At 52.3% G+C, this 22,333-nt stretch overlaps 2 protein-coding genes across 2 annotated transcripts in view; both read right to left on the reverse strand.

The window, feature by feature from the left end:
- Positions 1–2,362: 2,362 nt before the first annotated feature.
- Tas1r2 (taste 1 receptor member 2) lies at positions 2,363–14,652 on the reverse strand. Its single transcript, XM_005352937.1, has 6 exons — positions 14,462–14,652; positions 12,251–12,551; positions 8,995–9,771; positions 7,282–7,491; positions 4,506–4,629; positions 2,363–3,291 (listed from the first exon to the last, which is right to left on the reverse strand). The coding sequence occupies exons 1-6, from the start codon at positions 14,650–14,652 to the stop codon at positions 2,363–2,365; spliced, it is 2,532 nt and encodes an 843-aa protein (XP_005352994.1).
- A 4,065-nt stretch (positions 14,653–18,717) lies between these two features.
- Positions 18,718–22,333, reverse strand: part of Aldh4a1 (aldehyde dehydrogenase 4 family member A1) — a 24,592-nt gene continuing 20,976 nt past the window's right edge. The window contains exon 15 of the mRNA XM_026782203.1: positions 18,718–20,181. Within this exon, the coding sequence (XP_026638004.1) occupies positions 20,069–20,181 (113 nt within the window). The 3' untranslated portion in view covers positions 18,718–20,068. The remainder of the gene's footprint in view (positions 20,182–22,333) is intronic.

Genomic DNA, 22,333 nt, shown 5'->3' on the forward strand with positions numbered 1-22,333 from the left:
AACTGCTAGAAAACTGACCACTCCCTAAGATCCGTCCTTCAGCAGCAAACCTTCAGGAGGCTTGGCCCTCTGTCCTGCCCCGGCACCACCACTCCGACGCTTGCACCCTTTACTGAGATCTGGGTGCCTCGGAGCTGGCCATTAGGGTTTTCTGGAGAACAGTTTGGAACCTCACATTGGAACTGATCCTCGGTGAGCATTGAGGGCTGAGGCCTGAGCACTGGACATGGACAAGGGTGTCAAAGGCCCCGGCCTGGGACTCACCACAGGATAGGGTATACTAGGCAGAGCTATGCTCAGCAGCACGAGGTCCCCCAAGCATGGCAGTGCAACGGTGGACACAGCACACTGGCTCGAGAGCGCTGAGGCCTGTGAGCCTTGTTTGCTGCTGTGGGGAGAGCTGAGGAGCAGTTTTAGGAAAGCTGAGTTTCCCACAGGGACAGTTCCCACAGGGGCTGGCACTGTGGGCTCCAGGGTAGACAGTCCTTGAAACGTGAACATTGAAAAGTATGGGCTGGGAGGTGGCTCAGTTGCTAAATGCTTGCACACAAGAACCTACATGAAAAAGAAAATGCCAAGTGCCTTAGTTACTTTTCTACTGCTGCACTAAAGATACCGTGACCAAGGCAACTTAATTTGCGAAGACAAAGTACTTAATTTGCGTCAGGGGGTAGTGGAGTCCATGGCCATCATGGTGGGAATTATGGCATCAGGGAGGCAGACATGACCCTGGGGCAGTAGCTGAGATAATAACCATAACGCAGAGAGTGCTAACTGGGAATATCATGGGCTCCTGAAACCTCAAAGCCTGCTCCCAGTGACATGCCTCCTCCAACAAGGCCACACCTCCTAATCCTTCCCAAACAGTTCCACCAAGTGGCAATCAGCCAATCAGATATACGAGTCTATGGGGGCCCGTTCTCATTCAGACCTCCACACTGGGCACAGTGGCATGTGCTTGTAGACAGGACAGGTAGATCCTTGGGGCTCTGGACTCTAGGCCCATAAGAGACTACATCTCACTACTGTTTCTGAGGAACAGCACCTAATGCTGTTCTCTGGCCTCCACATGCATATGTACATGCATGTAGGTACAGTTGCACATACATGTGACTCATATGTAAAAGAACATATACACACAGGTACAGCTTTACATTGTCCCTGATGGTTTCAAAGGCGTGTGAATTCATGATTGGCACTTATTGAGCGGCTGTTATGTGTGTTTTTACCATACTGTCTTACAACACAGATTCTTATTAAGCTATGAACCTTCTGTCTAGCCTCCCCCTGCCCACTCAGAAATCAGGCCACACCTCCCCACAGCACTCTCTGTACAAAGCATTGGTCAGCAAAGCTGTTATAACCTAGAAGACTCCCTCTTCCTACAGTTGGAGGCCCAGGTCCCCTGATACAACCTTGAATTATAACTTCGCTTTTGTCTAATGCCCTTCTGCCCTGGACTCCTGGCACATCACCTAGGTAGCACAGTGGAGAGTGTGTTCCCCTCTGCACACCCCAGAGAACAAGGAGCTCTCTTGTTCCAAAGAAGTGAAGGCGTATTCTCTTGCAGCCCTGGTGTGTTTGCTATCTGTGGTGGCTGTCTCTCTTAAGGAAGATCATCCTAGGATCCATGGGTCCCCTCCAGGGCCCCATCATGGCTGTCTATGCAAACCATGCTGGGACTGTCCCCACACCTCTTCCTGAAGGGTAGTTCTTTGCAGTTTCCTTCCTACCAAGCCTGTAGCATCTTCCATTTCTTCAGCCCTCAAACGCCAACATTTGCAACTATGGCTCCCACTTCAGAGGTGGACAACTGTAGGCTCAGGAACAAGAGCATGAGGAGACAATGAATTCCCCCGACTGAGTTCACGGGCCCTTCCCTCACCTAACCTCTGAAATCAAGAAGGGACATTGATTTCACCCAAGGAAAGTTTATTCGTAAGCAACAAAGAAGGACCCACGATGCCCAGCTTTCCATTAGAACATAGAAGACCAGATCTGTGCTTCCTGGGGAACTGGAAGTGAAAGGCAGAAGCACTAGACAGCCAGAGAATATGCTGGACCCCACTGCCGGCCTTGAGCCCCTGGAAGGCACCGGCCACAGCCTGCAGGTGCTCACTGTGACCACCAGATGGCAGCGGTGGGCTTATAAATCAGACTGCCCATGGCGCCCCATGGACACCTTGAGTGGCTTCTTCCATAGATGAGTTGCAGCTCCTGGCTGGTGAAACAATGCAGGAGGGAAGAGCGCAGTATGGGTATTTACAAGCGCTAGGTGGGTAAAAATGTCCAAACGACAGGAAGGGCATAGGAACAGCAGCAGCAGGCTGGGGTCTCTGCCACTTGAAGGCGGTGGGCGAGGCTAGTTCTTCCTCATGGTGTAGCCCTGGATCATGCTATTAAAGTAGGCTGGAGTGTTGCGCTCTGGGTAGAAAAGGATCATGTAACACTTGGGGCCAAAGTATCCCAAGCTGATGGCCAGGAAGTTGAGCACAGTGACCAGGAGGTCCATGATGGTGACCAGCACGCCATCATGGACGGACATGAAAGTGCAGAGGGAGATGGAGGAGGTGAAGGAGAAGGTCATGCTAAGAGTGATGAACTTAGCCTCATTGTAGTTTGTGGGCAATTCCTTGCCCATGTAAGCAAAACTGAATCCCATCACCGACAGCAGCAGGTCCATGCTGGTGTTGAACAGTAGCCCGTTGCGGTAATTAGGGTGGCAGGAGAGGATCATGATGTTAGGGTCTTCGGGGTCGGTCCGACCAATGGGGTTGATGGTGGTGGTCAGCATGTTGCTCGCCACCAGGGCCACCTTGATGGCCGTGATGGAGGCCACAAAGACATAAGGCCCATGGTAACGCACCCAGAAGCCATAGGCCCGTGGCAGGCGTCTGGCCATCTTGAAGACACACACGATCTGGAAGGAGCGCACCGCGATGCAGGACAGGCAGATGGAAAAGCAGACAGTGAAGAAAGCCTGGCGGCAGAGACACGTGAGGACCGTGGGCGGTCCCACGTACACAGGCACCATCACAAACGCCAGCAGCAGCGGCACCAGCATCAGGAAGCACATGGCGCCTCCAGCGGAGCGCACCATGGGTGTCTGGAAATGTCTCCAGAAGACCAGCAGGATGGCCAGCGTGCTAAAGAAGCCCAGGGCGGCCAGTATGGTCACCACGATGGTGGGCACCTCGTTCCACTCCAGGAAGGACAGCCGCCGCTTGAAGCAAGCCATGTTGTTCTTGTGGGACCACATGGAACCCGGGCATGGCAAACAGTTAAACTCATCTGCAAGAACCCACAGCATCTCCGGTCAACCAGACCCCCACCTGAGAGGCCATGGGCTCTGAGCCAGAGAGAGGTTAAATGGACTCCTATTGCAATGGCTGAGCAAGGCCCACCCCACCCCCTGCAGCCTCTCTATTAAGATATCACCCCCTAGTGGAAGAGGCCTAAAATCACATCCTCAAGGACCTCATTCAGTTAGCATTTTGTGTGCGTGTGTGTGCCTGCATTGGACATGTGAGTGTGCGTGCATGCGCACATGTGTGTGTATGTATGTGTATGTACACATCAGTATACAGGCTAAATAAAAACATTGGTATTATTCCTCAAATGTCATATTCTCTCTCTCTCTCTCTTTCTCTCTCTCTCTCTCTCTCTCTCTCTCTCTCTCTCTCTCTCTCACATTGAGACTCAGTCTCCCACTTGCCTAGAACTCAGTAAGTCAGCTAAACTGACTGGCCAGTGAGCCCCAGGGATCCACTTGTCTTAACCTCCTCAACACTGGTTCCACAAGCATCAGGCCTGCCTCTGTTTCACGTGGATTCCAGGGGTCAAACCCATGTCCTTATATATACAAGGTAAGCCCTTTATCAACCATCTGTCCCCAGCCCCATTGAGCGGCAGACATTGTGGCAGGTACCAGAGGTGAAGAGCTCTGGAGACCGGTAACGCCTGGCCCCTCTCTTCGGGCCACTGACAACTGTGACGGACAGGCCAGCAGACGCCTTCAGCAAACCTGATCAGCTCTTAGCCGGGGCCCTGCGTGCCGCTGGGCACACAGCAAGTGTCTTTACAAAGGTGAAATGCTCGATTAATTCTTAGTCAATGAGGTCAGGAGAAAGCTTCACACTCAGCCCTGAACTGGGCTACACTAGTGTGAAGTCAAACACAGGAGTTGGTGTTCTAGAGTCTTCCAAGCAAGAATTCAGTCGATGGGACTGGGTAGATGGCTCAGTGAGTAAAGTGGTTGGCACACGGTGTGAGGACTGATCCCAGAGTACCACACAGAAACCTGTCCCGGGGCTTTTGTTTCATGGGAAACCACAAGAGGCCCCAGGCCTGGTTTCTGGCCACTGGATACTCACATTCCCTGGGAAGGCCCCAGAGAGCCTGGAAAAGGGAAGGGACCCCTGAAAACTCCAGGTAGAGATGCTGAGCCATGAACAGAACCTGAGGTCTGCTGAAGAAGGGCCGAGCAGGGGCTGTGGGAGCTGTACCTGTAGAGAGGTTGAGGTAGGTGCCCGGTGGGCAGTCCATACACTCAAAGCAGCAGGGGTGGAGACCCACGGGCTTTTTCCTCTGCCCAGGCTGGCAGCTCTTGGAACACATGGACACTGGGATCTGGAGGAGGAAGACAAGAAACACTGAGTCCTCTTTCCCCATTTCCTCTGGGAAGCCACCTAGCAGGATGCTCCTCAGGAGAGGGGAGCCTGGCCCCGTCTGAGCAGCTGTTAGGACTGGGTCTTCGCAGGACTCTTGTAGTTTCGTCTGTCTGTGGCCTAATCCAAGCCGCCACCTCTGGTAAAGCACCCAAGGGACTCAGAAGGATCAGATATTCACTTTCATTCTTGGCTACATAATGTGTTAGAGACCCTGTCAACAAGGAAGAGAGAAAAGAAGGAAGGAAGAGTAAGGGACACAGTGAGGCAAGGGAAATGAAGAAGGAAAGAGGGGCGAGGAAAAGCAGGAGCGAGAGAAAGGTATGGCTAGATGGCAGAGCTCCCGTTTAGCATGTGAAAGACCCTGGGTTTGATCCCTGGCACCACAGAGTACAGAAGCAAACAAACAAGTAAGAAAGCACCTCAAATCACTGGCATTCAAATCGCTAGACCAGTGGATCTCAACCTTCCTAACGCCGTGACCCTTTAATACTGTTCCTCACGTTGTGGTGACCCCCGAACCATAAAATTATTTCATTGCTACCTCATAACTGCAATTTTGCTACTGTTATGAATCCTAATGTAGATATCTGTGTTTTCTGGTGGCTTAGGTGGCCCCCAGATGATCGTACCCCCAGTTTGAAAACTGCTGCACTAGGACTGTAAGAGTCGAGGTTTTAGGGGGGTAGGGGTGGGATTCTGGTACCTAGTGGGGAGACAGACCCATGGCAAACCATTCGGTTCCTCTGAGGTCCTCCCACCAGTGAACGAGAAGGTCACAGAAGGAGGGGGCTTGGGTTCAGGGTAGACTGCTGGGCACCTGATAACAGCGCTATGCCTCTGTCTTGGAGATAACCACCAAGGTCCATTTACAGCCAGGCAGCTGAGGGCTGGGACAGTAGGATTGAGGCCTACCATCACTCCCAAGTAGTCAGCCAGAGGTGGAAGAGAAATATGGTTGCCACCTGTCACTTGCCCATCAAATGCCCCCTTTGCACAGACAGGGCTGCCCAATATCCCAACAGCTCTGGGACCTTCCAGGCTCCAGTGGGACAATCTCATGCAGCCAGCAGTTGCCAGCACCCCGCCTCAGCTACTGGGCCATGCCTTTCACTCTCTGCCATGGGGCTGTGGTGTAAGAGGTCCACCTGAAGCTTCTGGGCACTCGGTCATGTGGGACCTGCAAATACAGGGCTTCACGATCCACAGAGCAACCTGTGGCCACCAGGGTATGGGATCCAGCCAATCCTGCTGCCCATTTTTCTCCCTTGGGGCACAGTTCGAGTCCTTGGGAGGTGACAAGAAAATGGTGCTTCAGTGGTTCACAGCAGCAGCTGGCTTGAGGGCATTTCCCTTGAACTGGTTTTTCCTCTTCCCTCCTGCTTGATTTCCCATCTCCCAATCCTGGTACTTGGGGGCATATCTGTGATAATCTATCACACAAGACAGTTGCCTCGGGCTCTGTGTTTCGGTGGGAACTCAGACTGAAATAAATAAGACCCATGTGCGATCTTAGTGCCTATGACTTAAATATGTAACCTGATTTGTTACAGGGTCATCCCATAAGTAATTAAGAAAAAGAAGGGTCCCTCATCCAAGACAACTGGTGTGTTTACCCAGAGGGGACATCTGGACGCTGGCAAGAACACAAAGACACTACCAGGTGAAGAAGGCAAAGATCAGAGTGGCGTATCCAGGAGCTGAGGAGAGCCAGGGAGTGCCAGCAAGCTACCAAACAGCAGGAAAGAGGCCAAGAAGGTTTCTGGCCTCTGCAGGGGCCAGCGGCACCTCTCCCTCTGCTTCTGCCTTCAGAAGCTGAGACAAAGAACTCCCGGGGGTTTGAGGTCAAGTAAACCGACAAAGCCAACCTGGTTGACTCTACAAACTCAACACTGAATGGCCGGCTATAGTTGGAAGGCTATGCAGAGAAAGCCTCAACCACAGACAAGCTGTGTGGACTTCAGGATATTCCACAACCTCTCTGTGCCTTTGGTGTTCTGGTTCGTACCATGGGGAAAGCGGAGGCCTCATTCCCTGTATAGACTCCGCAGGAAACACCTCTGGGTATGTTTGAGAGGACGTCTCTAGAAAGTTTTAGCAGAGGAGGGGAGATCCACCCTGGGTGTGGGCACTACCGTGCCAGGGGCTGGGGTCCCGGACTGAATAAGAAGGAGAACATGAGCAGAGCACCAGCATCCGTCTCTCTCTTCCTCCTGTCTGCGGATGCTGTGTGATCAGCCACCCAGGGCTCCTGCTGCCTTTCCTTCCCCACCATGATGGACGGTACCCTCAGACCTCCAGCGGAAATAAACATTTCATTCTTTAAGATGCTTCTTATCAGTTATTTGCTGGCAGCCTCAAGGGACATGTCTAATCCCATCACCTCAGGCTAATATAGGGGTCGCATGCACTTCATCGCTGGGCTGTGAGCAGAGCCCCCCCCAAGTCCCCCATCTCCTGGAGCCAGCACACCTTACACGCCATACTTCTCAGCTGGCAAAGAAGGACGTGACCCCAGACCCTGCTCCCCAAATGGAGGCCCCACCAGCTATTGCTGATGCATCTCTGAGGGCCCTTCTTGACAAGCCCCCCGGGCGCTACCCTCCAAGCTGACCATGTTGTTGGGAGTGTGCCAGGACACATTGTTGATGTAGGTCAGTCTCTTATGGGTGGGGGAGTAGGAGGCAACGCTTTCGAAGGGATTCTGGCCGTCGTCCCACCGCCACTGGATGACGTCCAAGAGCATGGGCATGTCCCCGTGGTCGTCGAAGAAGAGCCGGTTGCCCAAGAGGGTGAAGCTGACGTTCCGGATCTCCCTGAGTAGCTGGAAGGATCAGAAAGATCATCAGAGGGCTGGCGGGTGGCTCAATGGTTAAGAGCACTGACTGCTCTTCCAGAGGACCAGGGTTCAATTCCCAGCACCCACATGGCAGCTCGCAACTGTCTGTAACTCCAGTTCCAGAGAATCTGACATCATTATACCGATGTACATGAAATAAGGTTAAATAAAGTTTTTTTAAAAAAAAAAAAGAAAAAAAGGAAAAAAGAAAGAAAGAAAGAAAGATCATCAGAGACAGGAGCAGACATTTGAGAGTCTGCCAGCCCTGCATCAGCCTTCACACCTGCCAAATGTGAGCAGCAAGCATTGGGAAAGCAGCAGTTAGGTCTGTTGCTCAAGCTCTCTGGACTCCATTTCCTTTTCTGAAAAATGGAGGCAGAAGGGCCCTGTCTTCTGAGCCCTGGAGCCACAAAAGGAACTTGGAATGGGGGCTAGAGAGACGGCTCAGCAGTTAAGAGCACTGAGTGTTTTTCCAAGGGCCTGGGTTCAAGTCCCAGCACCCATATTGCTGCTCACAACCACCTGTAGCTCCAGTTCAGGGTGGGTCTAGTGCCCTCTTCTGGCCTCCACAGGTACTGCACATATGTGGTGCACAGATTAACACATGGGCAAACACTCATATAAAGAAAAATATTAAGAAAAAAAAACTTAGAACAGTAACAGGGAATACTAACTTTCTCCCCTTCCCCTCCCTAGAAGTCACCTGGGGGCGTCCCTCAGGGGTCCTCTCAACAGCAAACGCCAGCTAGAATTTCCCCTACAGTCAGTCCTTCCCACTGCCCCACACCGTAAGCTCAGCTCTTTCTGAGTCCATCTCCCCAAACTGGTGCTAGCTAGAATGTACTCTGAGCAGACCTAACTCTGCCCTTAGTTGGCTTGGTGACTTTGGATCCCTGTGCCTCAGTCTCCCTAAGTGTGGAAAGAGCAACCACAAGGATGCACCATTGTGGGCTCCCAGCAATCAGTACAGCACCACTCCGAACAATGACATGGCTACCAAGGTCTCAGCACTTGAGAGTCAAATCGAGCTGGCAGCCAAATGCCTTTCAAAGAACTGCACGGTTCAAGCCTTAAGTACTTAGAGCAGTGGACCTAGGTTCTGAGGCTATGCAGTGGAGACACATGGCTGAAATAGAGCAAAGCTGCGTGGGTGTGCCCTTGTGGGGCGTGTATATGTATGGTGTATTACGCAGAGTTCAGAGGAGGACACCAAGTGTTCACTTTACTCCCTGGAGACAGAGTCTCTCACTGAACCTGGAGGTCAGTTGGCAGCTAGCAACCTCAGCAATCCTTCCATCTCTAACCTCCCCAGCACTGGGGTTATGGGCACATACAGCCAAGCCCAGCTTTTCACATGTGTTCTGGGGATTTGAAATCAGACCTTTGTGCTTGCTGGGCATCTGGAGGTAGGGGAACGCCCTGTGCCTAGATCCTGAGTCCCTCAGCATGGCAATGGTGGAGCCAGTGCCTGCAAGGTTAGGCCCTCACCTTCCACGGGTAGACCGTTTCCTTGGTGCAGCGGACCTGGTTGCATTGCAGGAATCTGTGCAGGGCATGGGCCACCGCATAGACGGCCGAGTACACACCGTAGACCACACGCTCCCCCGAAAGTATAAGAGCGTCGTTGTAGAACTCGGTGGTGTTCAAGCAGGCGTCGCAGTCCTGGTTGCAGGTGGCCCGTGGGTTGGTCTTGTTGGACATGGGACGTTCTGGCTTGGTATAGCGCACTCGGAATTTGCTGAAGCCAGGGATGGACACCTTCTGGATGGTGATACCCAGAAAAGTGCCCGTGTGACGCAGGTCTTTGAGATTGTGCAGAACTGGGTCAATAGACCAGGACTCGGAAGCAATCCACACAAGGTCGGTGATGTTCCACCGCAGCACCTCCTGGAAGAAGATGTTCAGGGCCAGCTCTGGCGAGAACACCACCACAACACGTGCTGTGGTCCACCGCAGCTTCTCAAGGATGTTGTTCACTTGGATCTGATCCTCAGGCCCCAAGACCTGGCTGGGTTCGGGTACAGGAATAACCTCCTGGAAGGCAATGCAGATTTCCCCCGTGGTGATGAGACGCTGGGTCAACAGCTGGCCGTTCTCCCGGCCGTACTCATCGTTGCTCACCAGGACAACAATCCAGTTCCAGCGGAAGAGGCCCATCAGCTGCACCATGGCCTCGACGTGATGGGTGGCGCTGGGCACTGTGCGCAGCATAGCAGGGAAGCGCCGCTTGTCCCGCAGCTTGTCGGAGATGGCGCTGTACGTGATCTGCCAGAGAGGTGTCAGAGGAGCTGACATCGCTGCCCTGATGATGTATGGGGACACATAAGTGCCCAGGGATGTGTTTACATTGCCATCACCGTGGCTATCTTAGTAACTACGAGACCCTACCGTACACCATGGCTTGTCTGGGCGACCCACATCAATCTCCTCCTCACCTGCTGCTGCTGACAGGACACCTACTGTGTGTCACACATCTGCCTCCTTCCCACCACTTAGGAATCCTGACTGTTTTCCTCCTGGCAGCAGCGTCCCAGCCTCTCCATTGGCCGCCTGTCCTCCTAGACCCCACACGAGGCTTAGTTCTCGGTCCCCGGTTACTCCATCTCCTCTGCTGTGACCTCAGCCTCAGTGCACCGGACGTGTAGGCTCCCAGCCTCATTTCTCTCCCCCCACCACCCCCTCCTTCCTCACAAGTCTCATTCAGCCTCTTGCACAAACACTGTTTCAAGTCAGTGACCCCGTTATCCAGCTTTGGCCCCAGACTCCCTCCTGAACCTCAGGTATGGAGTTGAGAATGTTCGCCTCCCATCTCAAACTTGACCCAAATCTGTCCCTTCCAGTTGTCAGGCCAAAAGCTCATCAGCCAGTCCTTTAGCTGTCCCTTCAGGGTGCCCATCCAGACCCATCGCCGACCTCCCCACTCCATCCCAGCCACCATCCTCATGGCCTCTTGCCTTCCTCTCCTTTCTTTCAGGCCCTGGCTCGGCTCTCCCTGCTCTGTAAGCCCACCAGGTGCCTCTTGCCATTGCACCCGCCAACCCTTCTTCCCAGAACGCTCCCTCCACCCCCCCATGCTTACACAACTCCCCTGAGCCCTTGAGCCTCTTTGTCCTGTGGTCAGCAAACCCATCTGATCACCACGCTGAAACGTCCAGTTCTCTCAAGCCTGCTTTAGTCTTCACCCAAAACATTCTACCTCCACCCCTGGCTCCTCCACCTTGACCCTTGACCCCTGGCTCTTCCACCTCCACCCCTGGCTGCTCCACCTTGACCCCTGGCTCGTGCACCTCTACCCCCGGCTACTCCACCTTGACCCCTGGCTACTCCACCTCCACCCCAGCACCTGCAACCATCCCTGGCACACAGTAGGTGACCAAGAAACAGTTGTTCCATGAATAAAGGGATGAGCTCCGTCCTGGACCAGACACTGCACATCAACATGTTAGCACATACTTAGCGCCTGCTCTGGGTACTTTACAAGGTAAGGGCTGCAGCAGCAGTTCCAATACGCGTGCCCGCCTACTGTGTACCAATCTGATCTTCAGTTAATCTTCTGCAGCTCTACTGGACTGGGCACTTTCACCCGTGTGGCTGGTGACGGATTAACCGCCGTCAGAGCTTTGCAAGATGTGACTGAGAAGGAAAAGGCATTTGTTGCCCAGCCTAAGGATGAGTTTACTCTTCCAAGATCCACTAGGTAGAAGGAGAGAACCAACTTCCACAGACTGTTCTCTGCCCTCCACACCTGCCATGACGTGTGTGTGTGTGTGTGTGTGTGTGTGTGTGTATTCTCTTCCCATAAATAAAAAAAAAATGTAATTCAAAACAACTTAAAAGAAGCCAGGCATGGCAGCGCATTCCTTTAATCCTAGCACTCGGGTGGCAGAGGGAGGCAGATCCCTTTGAGTTCGAGGCCAGGCTGATCTACAGAGGGAGTTCTAGGACAGTCAGGGCTATGTAGAGAGACCCCAGCTCATGCCCCACCCCCCAAATTTAAAAAGTAATAGCAATCAGACTATCAGCACTTTTTTTGTGTGTGCACAATGTGTGCACATGTGTTTCTGCACACACATGTGTATGTGCGAGCATGTGTGTATAGGTTCATATGCCCACGTGTGGAGGCCAGAAGTTAACGTTAGACATCTTCCTCAATCACTCTCCACTCTACTTTGGAGATAAGGCCTGCCAGTGAACCTGGAACTCACCAGTTTGGCAAGACTTGCCATCCAGTGAGCTCAGGGAATCCTGTCTCCACCCATCCGCCGCCCCCAGTGCTGGTCCTGGCTTTTTATGCGGGTGTTCAAGATCCAAACTCCGGATCTTGTACAACAAAGACTCTACCAAAAGAGCCATCTCCCCAAGCCTGGGTAGCACTCTTTGAGGGCCTACTGTGAGTCAGGTCTTGTGCTAGGCAATTGAACATGCTCTTTAGTTCTCATCCCTGAGAAAGATGCAGTTTGTGGTAATGACAACATTGCAGACCACTTACTGTGTGCTAAAAACTCCTTCAGGTTGATCACTTCAACCCACAGACAGTCCTGAATGGAGCTTCATCAGCCCACTTTACAGATGGGGAAACTGAGGCTCAGAGGGGTGAAGAGACTCCCAGTATGTCAGCCTGCCTTCTAAGCCTGAACTGCTGTCTGCCCCTGCTCATGTTCCTACCATGGCTGACAGGGATGAGCTTCTTACCCTCTGGGCAGTCGCCCTCTGACCCTCCCCAGCCACATCTCCCAGAAATCACCTGTGGCATGAGGAAGTGGGAGAGGATGTTGGACACGGTGATGGCAGACTCAGAGTTGTCTGGGCCAATGACGGCCACCACGTGAGGCATGTAGGAGCTGTAGTCTTTGAGGATGGGGAAGAAGTCATCCTCCTGCGCCAGGAAGTAGAGCCCAGGGTGGATGTTGTTGGAGAGGTAGCACACGTCCACCATCTCGTAGCCAAGCAGCACGCCTGGCAGGAGACTGCTGCAGTTGTTGATCTCCTCCACGGCGAAGCGCATGGCCTGCATGAGGTTGTAGCCCAGCACCTTCAGTTCGAACCTGCAGGGCCACACACTGTGAGGGAGAGGCGGAGCCGCAGGGAGGGGAGGAGCTCACACTGTGAGGGAGGGCGGGGCCGCAGGGAGGGGAGGAGCTCACACTGTGAGGGAGGGGCTCACACTGTAAGGGAGGGGCTGCAGGGAGGGGATCACACTGTGAGGGAGGAGAAGGGCCACAGGAAGGGGAAGGGCTCACACTGTGAGGGAGTGGAGGGCCACAGGGAGGGGAAGGGATAAGACAAACCTTTGCCCCATTCTCCCCACATGGGAAAGCTTGACAAAGAGCATTATAGCAAATTCTAGCATTTACCATATCCTGTCACCACTGTCCCTGTGACCACACTGTGAGTTCTATGATCTCTATCGTTGTCCACCCATACCCACAAGGATCTCCTCCATGATTACCATCCCCACTGTCACCATCATCTCTCCCTATCCCAGCACCACCACTGCCCTCACTGCTACTGTATCCTTGTGAGCATCACTGATAACAACGACATCACCATCACCAACAACATCACTACCACCACCACCAAGAGCATCAGCACCATTGCTACCATCAGTACCACCACACACCATTATCATCACCAACAATGGCACCGACACCACCTCTGCTATTATCACTACCATATGCCGTCACTACTGCTATGCCGCTATCAACAGCAGTACCATCATCAATAACACCATTACCACACTACTACCACTATTTCTACCACTATACCATCCCTAACATCAACAGTCTCTACCACCACCACCACCACCACCACCACCACCACCACCACCATCAGCACCACTACCACCATCGCTACCATATGCCGTCACTATCACTACACCACTATCACCACCAATATTACCATAATTACTGCTTTCACCACCATCACTACCATTGCATCATCACCACAACGGCTCTCATCAGTACCATCATCACCAGCATAAGCACCATTATTGTAACTGTAAACAGTCACTATCAACACCACCAATACCATCAACACCACCATCAAAACAACACAATAACCATCACCACCACCATTAACATCAACACCACCATTACCACTACTACCGCCACCTCCTTCACCATCACCACCATCATCCCTATACCCATTTAACTACCACCATTATGGCTACAGTCAACAGTGTCATTGCCATGTCTCTGCCACTGATACTGGTGATCATTACAAACCCCGTCATCATCACCACAGGCATCAGAAAACCTAGCACTATGCTCAGTGCCATCCCTGGACCACCCCATCACCAGCCTCAAGCCCACAAAGTATCTTCCTCATTGTCATCTAAGAGGAATTCCCATGGACAACCCTTAGCCAGCCTTTCCTCTCTGCCTCCCTCTTCCCCATCTCTCAGTATCTTCCACCTCCTGGGCAAGGTCAGGATGGCTCCAGTGTGCACTCGGGCTCTAAGTGGTGCTGTCACCCCAAAGGGCTCACAGAGAGGGGAGGAGGAGGCCTCTCCAGGCCTGGAAGCACTCCCTGTCTCCCCAGCCACAACCTTGAAAACTGCAAAGTTCTCCTAAGTGTACAATGTCGGAACTGGATACCCAAACACCACGTTCTGCCTGGCTCTGCCTTGCCTGGCATCTAGACAAGGCTTTGACATGGTCTTCCTGGGACTCCAATATGGAGCTGAGGTTGGCTTTGGTGGTAACCCTGTGAGCTTAAATGTCCTGTCTTACCAGGGACGGAACACAGGGGCAATCAAGGGGTCAGGGTAACAAACACAACTGCTTCAAATTTCAGAGGCACAGGAGACCAGCAGGCTGGCTCCAGGATTGGGGGTTAGCAATGAATGAGGAGAAGCATTTGGGGCCCTAGCTCGGCCTTCTGAGGACTGTGCTTTCCCGGGCCCTGACTCCATGCCTTGTCCCATCACAACTTGTAGCTTTGTACGGGGACTCACTCGTTGCACCTCGGCACCTGCAGGTAGCTGAGGTGGGAGATGCTCTTCACGTTGGCATGGAGGGAAAAGAGGCCACCCAGGAGGTAGTCCCCAGCCAGGTGGAAGTCGGAGTTCTCTATCAGCTCGCCTGGCTTTGTCAGAGCGTGGAGCAGGAGAAGCAGCAGGTGGAGTGTCCTTGCTCGGGGCCCCATGACAGCGAAGTAACAGCTTTAGATGCCACTACCTCACTGAGGAGCCTATCACTCCACAGCGAGGCATTTGCACAGACATTTACATAGTGACAATCCTGCCTGGGGACAGGTGGACAGCCTTAAAGGCTCTGGAGAAGAACAGAGGATAGAGCAGGATGTAGTTCTGGGGCCCAGCAGGGCCTGCGTGCCCTGGAAGGACAAGGGATCTTCACGATGTGGCCACACCCAGCCTTCTGCCTGAGCTCATACCTTTGTGGCCACTGGCTGTGAAGGTGACAGCCAGCCGTGGTGGACATGCAAAGCACATAGGGAAGTCAGAGGGGATGCCCGTGGGCACAGCGAGCCCAACCTGGTCCATTGGTTTTGTGTCTCCCTCGGCACACAAAGAGAAGAATAGGCATACCAGTAGGCACGCAACCCAGAGCTGCCCCCACCACGCATACCCAATGGATAGAAGGGAACAGGGTGGGGACTCCTGGTGACCCAAGCTCCTTTCCCCACCACCTTCCACTCTGTGCCCTCATGACCTTTATACCTTTTTTTGTCTCTTTAATTCTGGCCTCTGCACCTACCCTCCTCCTGAACACACTGGGCTCTGAGCTAGCTTAGGATGCAGGGGGTGTGGGCCTTCCTCAAGGCAGGGTCCGTAAGCCAGTCTACCTTGTTGGGACACTGGGCTGTGAGAGCTGGGGAGGTCTGCATTGGGTCCCCACAGGCTGGGCCTCCAGAGCCCCTCCTTCAACATCATGGGCTGTTAGAAGACACCTCAAGAGTGGCTGGGTATATAGGGTTAAATGCTATAGGGCTAGTGTCTAACACTCAGGAACTGGATGGAGCCTTTGCTCTACAGGGCGCTGGTTGGTTACTTGTCAACTTGACACCAGCTCAAGTCATCTGGGAAGAGGGACCTCGACTATGGAGATGCCTCCATCACACTGGCCTGGGGGCAGACCTCTAGAGGGGGCTTCTTGATTCATGGTAGAGGTAGGAGGGCTCAGCTCACTGTGGGAGGTGCTACCCCATGGTATGAGAGAACAAAGTGAGCCAGCCCTGGGGAGCAAGCCCGTAAGCAGCACCCCTCCACAGCCTCTGCTTCAGCTCCCGCCCCCAAGGTTACCACCCCAACTCCCCTCCATGGTGCACTACAGCCTATACGCGGAGAAGAACTGTTTCCTCTGCAAGTTGCTCTCGGTCCATATTTTATCACAGCAACAAAAGCTAGCTAGGACAGAGAGTTTGAGGCTAGCCTGGGCTACCAGAGTCCGGGGCTGGGGGAGAGCCTAAAAAAATCTGAAGAGGTTCTGTAGATGTGGGGTACTCTCTGCAAGGGGATGAGAGCGTCACTCTCGCCTCACCATGCTGATGAGCCCCCCTCCTATTCATCCGTGAAAGGTAGCTAAGCCACTGTCCTCACAGGCTGCCATGGCCTAGACTAACCCGGCACGACCATGGGACCCATCAACAGGTCTCCGTCCCCACTGGGTGTGCAGCCTCCAGGACAGATACTGAGGCTGAATGGTCATTTACCAAGTGTCCCGCTCTGTGGGCTGCCACCCCAGAACCTTCTCTCTTAAATGTTTCGTCTGGTCCCCAACTGAGAACCTGAAGGGTCAGGGCTGGGAATCCACCAGGCAGCCTGGACAAGAAGCTGTAGTGGTGTCCCATGGCTTAACATCCAGGGATGGAAACTAAAGCTTGGGCCATCATTTCCTCTTGTGCTGGTGTCCCGCCACCTACATGTCCTTCAGCGTCCCCATCAGGGACATGGGTGGGATAGGATACACTTTATGCGCTGCTATGAAGGGTGAGATCAAAATGCTTTTTCTTTTTTTTTTTTTTTTTTTGGTTTTTCAAGACAGGGTTTCACTGTGGCTTTGGAGCCTGTCCTGGAACTAGCTCTGTAGACCAGGCTGGTCTCGAACTCACAGAGATCCGCCTGCCTCTGCCTCCCGAGTGCTGCAAAATGCTTTTTCTAATTTATCGTGTGCACAACGCGCTAGGGTGAGTGGATGGAGGTCAGAAGGCAAGTTGCAGGAGGGGGTTCTCGCCATCTATCATCAGGCTCAAGTCACTAAGCCTGGAGGCCAGTGCCTTCATCCTGAGTCATCTTGCCAGCCCAAGGCTAAATTCTCTAAAGTCCTCAGTCTAGCACCAGACACACGGCCTCTGCCCTAGACCAGCCTGGCCTTGAATCTCCACAACACTGGGAAGACGGTGACACTGGACTGCTGCATGAGCTAAGGGAATGAAGACAGGACTGGATGCAGGGAGCAGGTGTGCACCCTGCCGTTTCCTCTGCCCCATCCTGCTGAAGCTCCGGGTCAGTGTCCAGGAGGTAGCAGATGGTCCCTCATTTCCTTAGAACACATGCTTGAGCGAGTGCATGCAGCAGGGGCAGCGGGGACGTCCGGCCACAGTCAAATGGTCCCTGTTCAGACTCAGGGCTGTGGCTGGGGCCCTGGCCACAGCAGGGAAATGAAGGGGCTCTGCGGGTGACCGCAGACATGGGGACTGACAGTGATGACCATGCAAAGCCTCAGGAACGCAAAGGCAAATGGGGAGCATGGCCTTGAGAGCCAGCACTGCTCTCAAGCCTAAGGGAACCATGATGGTTTTGAGTCCTTGCAGTTAAAAAGGAGACATCATGAAGGTCACATAGTGACAGTGACAGAGGAGCTCAGAAGCCAGTGACCTCAGTGGTAGAATGCTTGCCTGTCAGGTGCCAGAGTCCTGGGTTCATCTTCAGAACTCTAAAAGCTACTCCGTATGCCCTGGAGTGATCGGCACATTCATAAAAACATAAAAGGAGCTATAGATGCCATCCTTCCCTTCTACAAGTCATAGCCAGGGCATCCATGTTGCTACCACCTAGAAGGAAGCTACTGTGGCCAATTAGCTTGAGCCCAGAGCCTTGGACATGGACAGGGACCATCACTGGCTCCTTCCTCCAACAGGAATCAGTGGTGGCTCCAAGGACTAGTGGAGCAGGTCTCCTCAAGGAGGCACATCACCCCGTGTGGACTCACATCACCAGGAGTACAGCAGAGATATATCTAGGCTCACATCTCAGAAATACCACCCTCCTGGTGTGGTGATTTGAAAGAAAATGGTCCCCAAAGGGAGCCACACTACTAGGAGGTGTGGCCTTATTAGAGGAATTGTGTCACTGTGGGGTGGGCTTTGAGGTATCCTATGCTCAAGCTACTCCCAGTGAGACAGACCACTTCCTGTTGCCTGCAAGATGTAGGCCTCTTAGCTCCTTCTCCAGCCCCAGGTCTGCCTGCACACCACCATGTCCCACCATGATGATAATGGACTGAACCTCTGGAACTGTAAGCGAGCCACCACAACTAAATGTTCTTTTTGTAAGAGTTTCTATGGTCACGGTGTCTCTTTACGGCAATAGAAACCCTAACTAAGACAGCCAAGAAGTACTTTGTCAGCTCTGCCTCAGTTTCCCCATCTGTAAAATAGGTACTTGTTTGTGGAATTGAGAGTACAGAGACACACGGAGTCCTTGATGTGTGTATTAGCCAAGGTTCTGCAGGGACACAGACTCCATGGGGTGCGGAAAGGGAGGAAGATGGGTATGAGGAGAGAGATGGAGGGAGGGTAGGAAGGCCAGGGAAGAACTGTCTCCAGAGAGAAGCTGCTGGCAAATCCCCCACCTGGGCAAGCTCATCCACTGCTGTATTTTAATATTCAACTGATCAGACAAGGTCCATTCACACTATGAAAAAAATCTACTGTGTTTCCTACAGTCAGGCAGAGAGACATACAAAACCCAGCCCTCGGGAGGCTGAGGCGTCGGATTTGAGGTCTATCTGGGTTACACAGCAAGACCATGTCTCAAAACAAACACACTGGGGCTGGAAAGATGGCTCATTGGTTAGAGTGCTCACTGCCCTGTCAGACACCTAAGTTTGGATCTGAGCACCCATACTGCACAGCTCACAAATGCCTGCAACCCCAACCCCAACTGTTTTAATCCTCCCCTTCTGGCCTCTGTGGACAACCAGTACACACATGTGTACATACAAACACACAAACACACATAATAAAACATTTAAAAGCCCACTTACTTTAATCTTACTCTCATCCAAAAGATACCTTCACAGAAACTTTGACAATGGTTGACCAGGTCTCTGGGGACTGTGGCCCAGCAAAATTGACACACAAAATGAACCACCACAGTACATAGTGGTGGTGGTGGAACAATGTGCAAACAGGTGATATATCTGATCACTTGTCTTACGCTGTCCAGAATCCACATGGATTAGCTCACTTGATCCTCTGTGTACACAGGGAATCATCGCCATTTTAGAGCTGGAGAGATGGAAGGATGGGGAATTTGCATAATGTTTTGGCGATCACATTGGTGGGAGAGAGAAAGCCATGCTCTAAACCCAGAGTTCAGATCAGGCTCCAGAGTCACTACTTCCTCTAGCAGGGATGCCCCAGCCTCAGAGCCCACCCATCCCACCAAGGTCGTCGAATGCACCGTAGGACCAGACACTGGCAATACACTAGATTGGGAAAGAGAAGCTAGCCAGCCCCTCACCTCCCTCCACAGCCACCACAACTTTGACGTGGTAGCTGGTGTTTTCCTGGGTGGCAATAAGTGTGCTCCACCCTCTCTCCATATAAAACCAGCAGAACTGGGACCACTGCAGCCCAGCCCTGCTCCCTGGGAGACAGCACAGACCCTGAAAGGAAGCCGAGCTCAGAGCAGGCCTAGTACTGGTACCTGTCCCTGAGTGTAGACTGTAGTGACCTGGAGTGGCCCTTGGGGACAGCCACACCAGCTCTATGTGGAGCCCTTGAAGGGGAATGCTCTCAACAACATCATCCAGGACTCAAGTAGGAACTCACCCTAGCCACCCCTGGGCTGGCTGCTCTGACAAGGTTTCCCAGATGACCACACTCCCAGCAGATGGCCAGGAGGGAAGAGGGCTCAGGGACACCCAGGCGACCTAGAGGAAGGCACGTGGGTCTAAGGCATATGGCTGGGCACAAGTGCCTGCAGGAGGATCTAGCAGACCAAGGGGTGAAGCCAGCTGGACCCCTGTAGCCTCCTGACTGAGGTCCACTGGATATGTGGAAGAGTCTCTGAGCCACCAGGCCTGGGATGAGGAAAGAGAAGCAGACAGGTGGAGAGCCTGCCAGGCACCAGGGTGTTCCGTAGAAGATGAGATTTCTGGGTGAACTGGTTCTTCCTCCCCAGTATAACCCCAAGCCAAAGCCTGGGCACCTGACACCAAATGAGGAGGGGTCAGGATGCAGCCCAAAGGCCAGGACCGGGTCAAGTTCAACTGCAAAGAGTCCAGGAGGAGCTGGTGGGGATTGTGGGGTCAGTGCAGAGATGTCAGTCATCTGGATGGACAGACAGGTGGACGGTACAGGTGATGAGCAGAGCTCACTGCATGTAAGAGTATCGCCAGTCCCCCAGGGGCTTATGAGTTTCCTTGATGACCTGGGGCGATGTCCAGCGCAGAATGTAGTGGGGGCCTCCGGGTTTGTCATTGGTTCCTGAAAAGGGAAGACACACTGGTTCTTGACAGGTGGTGGGCACGCGGGCTGGCAGAGTGAACAGGGTAGCACAGGGGTGAATAACGGATCCATCTACAACGCACCCCGCTGAGAAGCTTAGAGAAGGAGAAACTAAACACATGCACAGTCTCAGAGCTGGCTGAGCACATCAGGGCCGAACGTGCAGGGCCAGAGGCCAAGTGTGCACAGCCAGAGGGCAGCTGAGAGGCTGAGGCTTACAGCACCAAAGAGATAAAACGCCAACCAAAAACAACACTGCCCGGCCAAGTTGCCCTTTAGAAACAGAGAGGTGGACGGCCCAAGACAGGAACTAAAACACAATATTTGAGTGAATCACTTGATCATAAAAGAAGTTGGGAAGAGAGAAAGAATGAAGTAAGCATTACCTATCAGCAATCACCTTAAATGTAAATGGGTTAATTTCTGCAATTAAAAGTCATAGTGAGTGAATGGATTTAAAAAAAAAGGCCCAGGCTGGAGAGAGCGCTTCCTGATCTTCTAGAGGACCAAAGTTTGGCTCCCAGCATCTACACAAAGCAGCTCACAACCCCTAGTAACTTCAGCTCCTGGGGATCTGATACCATCATCTGGATCTCTATGTACCTACATACACATGGCCTGTTACTCATACACATACACAGAATTTTTTTAGTTATCTTTTTTAAAAAAAAAAAAGATGCTGGGCCAGGTTTGGTGGTGCATGCCTTTAATCCAAGCATTTGGGAAGCAGAGGCAAGTGGATCTCTGTGAGTTCAAGACCAGTCTGGTCTACATAGCACATTCCAGGCCAAAGTTTTTTGAAACAGGGTCTCACTATGTGGTCTTGGCTGGCCTGGAATTCTCTATATAGACCAGGATAGCCTTGAACTCAAGAAGGTCCACCTGCCTTTGTCTTCCAAGAGCTGGCATCAAAGGCATGTTCCATCGTACCCAGCCAAAAAAGTTTATTTATTTTTAAGTAAATAAATAAACAAGACCCAATTATATGTGGCTTACAAGAAACTCACTTCACCCGAGGACACAGGAAGAAGATATAAAGGGTTCTAAAGACACAGAAGTAGCTCGCCGCAGATAAGTGCTAAACAGTTAAAGCTGGAGGGGGTATAAACGAGAAAACCTGGGACAGAGACGGGCAGCTGTAAATATGTGGGCCACCAGTATCAGAACACTGAAACACAGAAAGCAAATAGTAATAGACACAAAGGGAGAAGGAGATTCCAATGCAAGGGCAGAAACTAAATACTCCACTTCCAGCAAAGGGAAGATCATCCAGAAAGGAAATCAACAAAGAAATTAATCACACACATGCACGCACGCATGCACCACACACACCGTACACACGCATGTGCTAAGGACGATGTAGAGTTTCAAAAGGGAAGCCTTACACATAGGAAAGTAAGTTAGTACAAGATTATGAAATGGTTTAGAAAAACTCTTTAAAAACTACAACAATCAGCTGGGCAGTGATGCACGCCTTTATTCCCAGCACTCTGCAGACAGAGGCAGGTGGATTTCTGTGAGTTCAAGGTCAACCTGGTCTACGGAGCTGGTTCCAAGACAGTTAAGACTATACCTGTGTACCATGCCCCCTCAAAAAACCCTACAACAATCCCTCCTGGGTATTTATCCCGAAAAGGAAATTAAAGCATCATGCTAAAGAGACATCTGTGCACCAGCCTTCACCTCTCTGCTCACAACTGCCAAGGAAAGGGAACAACCAAAGGACCCAGTGACACATGGGTGGTTGAAATATGGTCCTACATATCATGGAATGTTATTAGTCATGAAAAGGGAACTGGGAAACATTATCCTGTATGAAATAAGCCAGGCTCAGAAAGATGAGAATGGCGTGCTCTCGCAAGACCTGACAGAGATGACCTCAGAGAAGCTGGCAATAACAGCAGTTACTAGAAGCTGGGAATTTGGGGGGACACTGAGTTAAAGTCAGGAATAACTCTTGGGGAACTACACCACAGGGTGAATATGGGTAACAATTAAGCCATGTATTTCAAAGACCTAGAAGAAAAGCCTTTGAGTGTTCTCTCTCTCTCTCTCTCTCTCTCTCTCTCTCTCTCTCTCTCTCTCTCTCACACACACACACACACACACACACACACACACACACACACAC

Source organism: Microtus ochrogaster, chromosome 10, assembly GCF_000317375.1.
Source record: "Microtus ochrogaster isolate Prairie Vole_2 chromosome 10, MicOch1.0, whole genome shotgun sequence".
Lineage (NCBI taxonomy): Eukaryota > Metazoa > Chordata > Mammalia > Rodentia > Cricetidae > Microtus > Microtus ochrogaster.